Source organism: Triticum urartu, unplaced genomic scaffold (assembly GCF_003073215.2).
Source record: "Triticum urartu cultivar G1812 unplaced genomic scaffold, Tu2.1 TuUngrouped_contig_5645, whole genome shotgun sequence".
NCBI lineage: Eukaryota > Viridiplantae > Streptophyta > Magnoliopsida > Poales > Poaceae > Triticum > Triticum urartu.
In genome coordinates, this window is record NW_024116336.1 from 1 (window position 1) to 9363 (window position 9363).

At 41.6% G+C, this 9363-nt stretch overlaps 1 protein-coding gene across 1 annotated transcript; it reads left to right on the forward strand.

Moving 5' to 3' along the window:
• The first annotated feature begins 6 nt into the window (after nucleotides 1–6).
• On the forward strand, nucleotides 7–7950 carry LOC125529501 (transcription initiation factor TFIID subunit 1-like). The gene is made up of 14 exons (XM_048693916.1): nucleotides 7–63; nucleotides 178–290; nucleotides 1319–1381; nucleotides 1469–1511; nucleotides 1692–1931; nucleotides 2341–2462; nucleotides 2913–3081; nucleotides 3433–4456; nucleotides 5109–5311; nucleotides 5411–5648; nucleotides 5899–6235; nucleotides 6498–6704; nucleotides 6823–6915; nucleotides 7663–7950. Exons 1-14 carry the CDS (start codon nucleotides 12–14, stop codon nucleotides 7933–7935), a joined length of 3177 nt encoding a protein of 1058 aa, XP_048549873.1. The 5' UTR covers nucleotides 7–11; the 3' UTR covers nucleotides 7936–7950.
• Nucleotides 7951–9363: the final 1413 nt, after the last annotated feature.

Here is a 9363-nt window from a genome sequence, read left to right on the forward strand (position 1 = left end):
CGAAGGCGGCCATGAGCGACGGCGAGCGCCGCGACGAGGACGTCGCGACCACCAGCGCCGCAGGTGAGCCCGCCGCCCTCCCATTCCGGGGCTGATCGATCGGTGATTGACCGGGTGGTAGGTATCGAGCTGGTTTTATTCGCCTTATTATCTCTCGCTCATCTGCCATCTTTCCAGATGACGACGACGATGAGGACTACGAGGAGCCTGGCGGAGAGAACCATTTCCTGGGGTTCATGTTTGGCAACGTCGACGATGCCGGCGACCTGGACGCCGACTATCTCGACGAGGTGAATACCGTGCTCGCTGTCTATGCTAGCCTGCAGAAACTCCTGTTTCTGTTCTTTGTGCTTTTCTTTTTCCATCTGTCTGCATCTAGCAGACGATACACACCTATGCAGGTTTTAGTTGTGCAAGCAGTAGCGTCATATGTCTCCTGAATGATGCAAAAAGATCGATGCTTTTTTTACCCAGTGTGTGATATGGTTGTCGTGACGCGAATGCACAAGTTCTATCTTTTATATCTCTCCCCAATGGTGCTGATCCATTCCTGATAATTCGATACGCCTTAAATTTATGTTGGATAGAAATGCTTTAGTATTATCACTGAAGGAGTGGATAGACTTTACAAGGTCAAAGACTCTTGTTTTTCCTTGTTCTATTGGGTGAATGGAAATACTGTACTCTCTCCGTCCCATAATATAAGAGCGTTTTGGACACTAGACTAGTGTCAAAAACGCTCTTATAATATGGGACGGAGGGAGTATCTTTTATTGATGATGTCAAATATGAGCAGGAATAGTAGTTCCATCTTTCTGCAGATAGCCACTAGACAACTGTGTAGAGTTTTGAATTGAATCAAGTTCAGAAATTTAAAAAACAGCACAAGTTGGTTTGGATGTGGATAGGAGGATTGCCATCAAAATGGCGGTTAAAACCCGACGAATCCACTGATGGTTCCTCTCTCCATCTCCATCTTCGGCTTTTCCCTAGTAGGTCTTCACGATTTGACCAGAAGAAGTCAATTCTGTAACATGGACTTACCTCTGTTGTTTGCTTTTCGCTGGAACTTTTGACAACAGGAGTTTATTTAGTTTCTTTGTATTGTAATGATGCTTGTGCTCAGTAGCAACGGCAGGACTCAGCCATGACCCAGGCAGCCTATAGGCACTGTAGATGTAGCTTAAGTACTTTGCTAAAATCTACAAAGGAAATGGCCGCACGCCCCAATCAGTGGCCCGGTCTGCCTGGGGTCTGGCGCCACACTGCTTGTGCTTCATTTCTTACTACATCTGTTTTTTTTTTTTTGAGTTATCAGGATGCGAAGGAACATCTTTTTGCGCTAGCAGACAAGCTTGGTGCATCCCTGAAAGACATTGATGTATGGTATCCAATGATAATTACAATATTAATTTGATGAAAGCTTTTCTTGTTTTCTACACATTAATGCTGTGCTGTTTGCTTATAGCTGACTAAGTCTTCTCCAGCAACAGCCGATCCTTCTGAGCAAGGTAAGTGGCATCTCTGTAATTCCGTATAAGAATGAACCAATTTTAATGGGTTCTTCATCAAGTCCAATTTGTGAACTATTCATTATTCTGCCCTTTTCTGACAGCTTTGGTATCCTGTTTTCCATCTAATCATATATTTGTATGGAATAGTTGATGTATGATATTTGTTCTGTTCTGTAGATTATGATGAGAAAGCAGAGGATGCTGTTGACTATGAAGATATTGATGAACAATATGATGGACCTGAAGTTGAAGCAGCTACAGAGGAAGACCATTTGCTATCCAAGAAAGATTACTTCTCCTCAAACACAATGTTTGCTTCAGTCAGTAGTAAAGTTTCAGTGTTTGATGAGGAGAACTATGATGAGGATGAAGAACCACCCAATGATATCGAGTTACCTGGTGATAATGTTATACAAGGTTTGGCATATCTGTACGCATAATGTGCTTGTGTTTATTGTTAAGTTTTTTTGTTTGGTCTGGCGAGTGTTGCTCATAGTGGTTCATCTGATTATCTGAGAAAATCAGCAGTATTTTTATTTACGCAAGGCACCAACGTTATTGTTTTCATGAATGGTGTTCATTTTGAACTTCTGAAAACACCATACAACTTGTTTTTATGCATTTCTTATTACTCCGTGATTAGTTTATGGAGAATAGTTTGGAAGCAAAACAAGCCAATTTCATCTGTTGAAGTCAACACCCCTTGTAATTTATGTTTGAATATTTATGTCTATGCATTTCAGCTTTATATAGTTTGTATTTAATTCTATTTATATGGATATCATCTTGCTTTTGACGTAAGTCTCCTTTGCTTTTATCAATTTAGATGTCATTTCAGCCGAGCAGACGGAAATATCACCCTCTAATGATAATCCTGCCATCGGAAAGGTATCTAGCCCGTTGCCACAATCTCAGGAAACTATGGATGTTGAATATGAAGTTTGTCAGGTACACATTATTTATATTGGCTCACCCACTCAAATGAATTCTGAATCTCATGACACCTTTAGTTTGACTTATTGTTCATTCAGAATCTGGTTCACTTTCAATTAAGTACGTCTGAGTTAGGACCGAGGAATCTGGATGAGAGTCAAATTTACTTCATAGGTTGGGTCATGCTTATTTTTGGGGGAAATTAGCCAGGGGACACTATATAATCCTTTCATTGTTAAAAATCACTGGATCCTTTTTTTTAGACCAAAAAATCACTGGATCCTTGATGTCAAGTGGGACCTGGATCCACAAATAAGTGATACAGCAGTTCCATGAAAAAAAACATACATTTTCTCATGCCCTGTAGTTAATTTCCTCAACATATTTCTACTCATAAATCTGCATTTCCTTTGTGATGATGTATGTACCTGTCTCACTGGACTGCTTGTTTCTAACAATTGTCAGGAAGAAATTGACACTGAGGAAGATCAACTCGAGTCTAAATCTGCGACTACCCTCCCTGTTTTATGCATAGAGGATGGGAGTGTGATCTTGAAGTTCTCTGAAATTTTTGGTGCACAGGAGCCTGTAAGAAAGGCCAAGACAGATCAGCATAAGCGGCCAGTGAATAAAGGTATTCAACAGGCTTACTATAAGACACAAATCTAAGAAGATTGTTATGAACCCCTTGACAGTGTGGCATATATAGCTGGGTTGTGATTTGAGGCATATTAACCTGAAAGTAATGGTAACACATAATTATTTACTGTTTCTGCTTAGGCTCTATATTCTGAACATAAACAAATTTAGTTAGCACAGACCATGCGGAGGGTATATGCTCACTACTGCTTGTATGGTCTCCAATCTTAGATTATTTAATCTGTCCACCACCACCACCCCCCTCCCAAATCATATGCATGGAAAATATGACCAATTTAATAGGAATTAGTTTTAAAGGCCTTTCTCTGGTATTAATTGCTTCCAGAGCTCCGTATCACAAACATCAGTGACATTGTTGAGGATGACGAGGAAGTATTTCTAAGGAGTACTATTCAAGATGTCCCATCTTTGAAGCATATCAAGACAAATGAAGATTTTATCGAGAGTGACAGTGATGAGTTAATTTCTAGTGATACTTTTGGGTTTAAAGATTTGTGTCTTTCTGAACAACCAATGAAGGATGTACACAAAGAGTTCCCTACTGCTAAACAAACTCTAGTTTGTCCTGATGTTTATCCACTTGAGCATGAAGACTGGGAAAATGGTATCATTTGGGGCAATTCACCAGCAAGTGAAAGTCAGTCTTGTTTAAAAAGCTGTGTCATATCTGAAGAGAGCTCTGATGCTCACAGTGAAGATGAGGCTAAGGATTATGGTTATGTATCCGGGCGTTGTGATGTACAGGATAAAAATAATGGTTCTCCAGTAATAAGAGAGCCTTTTGGCTGTACAGAAATGCCTGCTTCAGCTAGTTATCATTCCCCTGAGAATAGTTACCCTCCATTGATAAAGGAGACTCCTCAAGAGAAGAATGACTTAGACCATGCGGAACCAAATAACATAAATGGAACAGTTAAAATCAATACGATGAAGTGTTTAAGCAACCTCTCTCTTCTGAACAAGGAACTGTTGGAAGGATCTTGGTTGGACAACGTAATTTGGGATCCCAGTGAGGATACTCCTAAGCCTAAGTTAATCTTGGATCTGAAAGATGACCAGATGCTTTTCGAGATTTTAGATGAGAAGAATGGGGATCACCTCCGCTCACATGCTCGTGCGATGATTGTTAGTCGGCCAATGAAGACTGCAACAGTGGAAAATGTTGGCCATAACAACCAAGCAATTACATTGGATGCCCAATTCAACATTTCCAATGACAAATTTTATTCCAACAGGAAGATGTCGCAACAAGCTAAATCTCATACTAAAAAGCGTTCTTCAATGGGCATAAAGGTGGTACATTCTGTTCCTGGTCAAAAATTGCAGACCATGAAGCCAAAGCTAAGCACGTATGAGTCTCTCATCCCTTGCCATAAAATTCCACATCTATTATTAGTTGATTACTTGTCTTGTTTTGGATTAATGAACTTGTATCTGATGAATCTTGCAATCTTTATATGCTTACTATGATAATTATTGTACATGGGGTGACATGTTTTAAAAAAAAAACTGGGTGTCAGATCATTTCAAATAATTCAACTGAAATGTGTGACATCTATTTGTCTCCAATTCTTCATCGTTAATGTATAGTCAAGTGAGCAACCAGCAGTTTTGTTGTCCTGTGGAAATATTTCTGTAACAATGGATTTGGGCACCATATGTATCTGTATGCATATATAATTATATAGTTTACCACTGTTTCATTGGACTTCTGGTTTCCGTAACTGGGCTTATTCTACCGAACTCTATTCTTGTCTGTATTTGTATAGCATATATATCTTACCAGTTTTGGGTAAATATTTCTGTAACAATGGATTCTATTTGTGAGGCTTGGCTCCTTATGATTCACATGTTTACACTCTTGTTCTTAGCTATATTTAGCAAGTGTACTTCTGGGGCTTTAGTTGTCAACTTATCATGTGTAGCTCATCTACTGAACTCTATTCTTGCCTGCTCTTTGCTGATTTCATCTCTAATAAGTTTTATCAACTTTCAATGCAGTAACGAAATTGCAAATTTCCATAGACCAAAAGCTAAGTGGTACCCCCATGAAAATAAACTTGCTGCTGAGTTGCAAGGAGCTGCTTGCAGTCATGGGTCAATGACTGTTATAGTAATGACGTTAGCAGGAAAAGGAGTGAAACTTCTCGTCAATGCAGAGGAAACTCCACTATCAGTAAAATCAAAAGCTTCCAAGAAATTAGGCTAGTCCTCAATCATTATCCTGCTCTATTCTGTTATTTTTCTTAGTTTAGAAAGCCATCAATAGTTATTTTATGATGCCTTAACTTTACTCCATGCAGAATTTAGACCATCTGAAAAGATCAAATTGTTTGGTTATGGAAAAGAACTCCAGGATGACATCTCCTTGGCCATGCAAAACGTGCGACCAAACTCTATTTTGCATGTTGTTCGCACTGAAGTACATCTATGGCCAAAAGCACAGAAGTTACCTGGAGAGGACAAGGCTCTACGTCCTCCTGGGGCATTCAGGAAAAAAGCTGACTTGTCTGTTAAGGATGGACATGTATTTTTGATGGAGTAAGTCCAATCATAATATTTCTCTTCATACCACACGTGTTGTAATTTTCACATATGCAAATTCTTGTATGTGAAAGTCATATTGAAACTTTTACTGCTATACTTTGGTCAAGTGGTGAATATGATGATACTATGAGCAAAAATTGCTATTGATCATCTAAATGGCCATATGCTGTGCTTGTTGTTTTGATCATGTATGTTTTTGTTCATTAGTTAATGTGCTGCCATGTTTTTATTGCTTTCGATGCAGATATTGTGAGGAAAGACCTTTACTGCTTGCAAATGCAGGAATGGGTGCTCGACTCTGTACTTACTACCAGAAAACTTCACCCACTGATCAGACAGCTATATCCCTGCGAAGCAACAATGACGGACTGGGTACAGTGCTTGCTATTGAGCCTGCTGATAAATCTCCTTTCCTGGGAGATGTACGTTCTGGGTCCCAGCAATCATGTCTTGAGACAAACATGTACAGAGCACCTGCATTTCCTCATAAATTGGCATCGACTGATTATCTTTTAGTTCGTTCGCCGAAAGGGATGCTTTCTGTACGCCGCATTGACAAGCTATATGCTGTTGGCCAACAAGTAAGCTCTTGTACTGAAATACTCTATTCTATATCTGCAGGATGTTCATAATATTGTCACTCCTTTTCTTTTAATTTTTGGAATTTTCACTTGGAAGGGAACTAGTTTCGGATTAGTTTGCTGGGGTTATTTATTTATTTGTTGTTCTGCAAGTGTGTAATGCTGGAAAATCTTCAACTAAGCATTGTTATATTTTATACTGCATCAAAAATACATGCTGTGGTATTCATCAATAAATGATAGATTTGTGCTCTCCTGGCAGGAACCACACATGGAAGTATTTTCACCAGGAACGAAAAATCTGCAGAATCATCTTTTGAATCGAATGCTCGTATACGTATATCGTGAATTCCGTCTTAGGGAGAGGCCTGGTGTTCTTTCTCAGATTCGAGCTGATGAAGTACCTATTCAGCATCCTCTGACAGAAGCTATTGTGAGAAAACGATTGAAGCATTGTGCAGACCTGAAGGTAGATATATCACCCATGTTATTATTACTTCTATAGTTGTACTGTAATCTCATTTGATTTTCCAGCCATGGACTTCTGTTTTACCATAATTAACGCTCGCATGCATTCATTTAAACAGAAAGGACCCAACGGACATTATTTCTGGACACAGAGACCTGACTTCCGGATTCCGTCAGAGGAGGAGCTTAGAAGATTGGTGTCACCAGAAAGTGTGAGTTTCTAAAAAATACCTTTGTCACTTGTGATAAGCAACTACTTGTTGATGAAAATTTTCAAAGACTCCTCTCGTAAAGAAATGTGTATGCTGGTCAGTCATAACACACATGATATATGAGAATAACCAGGTTGATCGGTCACTCAGTTCCTCCGTTCCAAAGCCCCAAACTCTCATGCGTGAATTAAAGTATAAAATCAAGGACAAATAGTAGAAAATTTGTACCGATTTTTTCTGTTTATTGGAATAATCAATTACTTAAATCACTCCCTCTTGACATCAATACAAGTGGTTGGAGTGGAAAAGCACAACTCTTGGTTTCGAAACAAGACCAACTGAAAAGCAGGCCTTATATTTTTAATTCTAGTATAAGAGATGACTGTCAGTTTCAGCACTCTTACTAATTTCAGAGTAATATCAATAAGTGGTGTGTAGTAAATTGCATTTTTCGAAGTAACTAGTAAGCTGTATTATAGGTTTCGTAGAGAGACTGGTAGTTCTAGGGAGTGCTTAAGAAGGAATGGATGGCCATGACTTGCTCAAGATTAGCGGCTAGGTTGATAATCAATTTTTCGCACATCTCAAGTTAATAAAGATCCTCACGAAACTGGCCATGATTTGTTTGTGGTAGTGTAACCACTAACCACCCTTGTTCTTTTGTAGTTTAATTTTCGCTTTGAAAGGGGGTCTTGTCTTGCTATTGAGTTTATGGTAACTGAAAGTCTGAAACTTCCAATTCTCCAGGTCTGCTGTCATGAGAGTATGCAAGCTGGTCTGCATCGTCTCAATCGTTTAGGAATCGAGAAGCTTACTCAACCTGTGGGACTTGCTTCTGCAATGAATCAGCTTCCCGATGAAGCAATTGAGCTCGCTGCTGCAGCACATATTGAGAGGGAGTTGCAAATCACTAGCTGGAACCTTACCAGCAATTTTGTTGCTTGTACCAACCAGGTACTTCACTATATATATTTTCAATTGATGCACTCATTTAACCAGAACAATTTATTTGCTTATTAAATGATAGCATGTGGGCTAAAACCACGGTTGGTGCAAAGGACATAGTAATCTTTGATGTGTTCTAGAGAGACCATGGATAATCTTCATCTATCATTTGTTGCTGAATATATATTGAGAGAATATGGACACCGCTTTACCAAATACTATTCTAAGATGGAAATGACAGGCTAGTAAGTGACCAAGTACATGAATATCTAGTGCATGTGCACCTCACCTCGGTTGACCTATCTGTAAGTGTATAAAAAAACCCAAACTCAATGTAGCATGGGAAACAAAGATGACAAATCCAGTGCTGCCAGTGAAAATGAGCCGAGCACACCCAATTTTGTTTTGTGTGTTGGGTTTGGAATCTTCCAGCGATTGACAGGCAACAAGTTGTGCCGCTAGCTAGCTTGTGCATGGATATGGGTTGCAGACGACGAGGGATTGAGGTCTAAGGACACATGCAGTAAGGCAAGAACGCACTGCATGGTGGTACTGATATGGCGTCTTTATTTTCTTTGTAACCATGCAATTCTCGTCATGAAGATCATCGTGCATGTCCAAGGCGATCAAACCTGACTTTGATACCTGTTGTGTACCTCCGGCCAGCAGGGCCGACGTCATCCCACTCACCGTGCTCCATAATGCCAACTATGTTTCTAGGATCTATGTGTTCTGCCGGCTGGCGCCGCCCAACGCCATCGTCGAGGCAGTGCTGACGAGGGTGCCAGTCGAATCGCCGTGGACGTTGCCAGCGGCAACCACACGATCGTGCTCACTGAGGCCGGCGCGGGGTTCATGGAGGTGATGGTTGATTATGTGTCCACTAAGAGGATCAACGAGCGGATCGCCTAGCGCCTTGCGCAAGCATTCAGGCCTCGCACATTCCAAATCACAATTTTGGTGTGATACATTGGTCAGGGGGGCGACGGGAGAGGCGGCGCCGCAAGACCTAGGACGCCGTGAGGCCCATGGCCGGCGCCGGCATGCATGGAGGCGGGGTAGGATCATCCGACAGTTCTCGGTGGTTGCCAGCATGTCGCGGGAAAGGGGCGCGGCGAGTAGTCCATCGTAGGCGCGCATCTCCGCTGTAGTGATTGTCTGAACAAGCCCGACGATGCCCAGCGTGCGCAGGATTTGCACCTGGGCGCGTAGCTCATCAGTGGGGGGGGGGGTGCCGAGGCGTTGGTGGCCTTGGTTCTCGCTGAACGGACATGGTGGTACAAGAAGTTGATGCCAGGGCGGCGCACTCGCTTGACGTGGTTTGGGAGGGTTGCGCAGAGGTTGCGGGTGGCTGCCATCAGAAACTCGCCAAGCGTCTAGGTTGGAGGCTGCGGGTTGCGCGAGTTGGGTTGACAAAGGATCACAGGTGGTGTGGTGAAATGGCTCGCGGGCCGGAAAGCACGCGAGGGGGGCGGGGGCAGCAGGCGCTCGCACGGGCCCCGA

Bases quoted from the DNA above. Each gene is read 5' to 3' on its own strand.
- LOC125529501 (XM_048693916.1), top strand. From the start codon at position 12: ATGAGCGACGGCGAGCGCCGCGACGAGGACGTCGCGACCACCAGCGCC. The intron at 5,312-5,410 runs GCTAGTCCTCAA...TACTCCATGCAG, and splicing joins AAAAGCTTCCAAGAAATTAG to AATTTAGACCATCTGAAAAG. The intron at 6,916-7,662 runs GTGAGTTTCTAA...CCAATTCTCCAG, and splicing joins GATTGGTGTCACCAGAAAGT to GTCTGCTGTCATGAGAGTAT.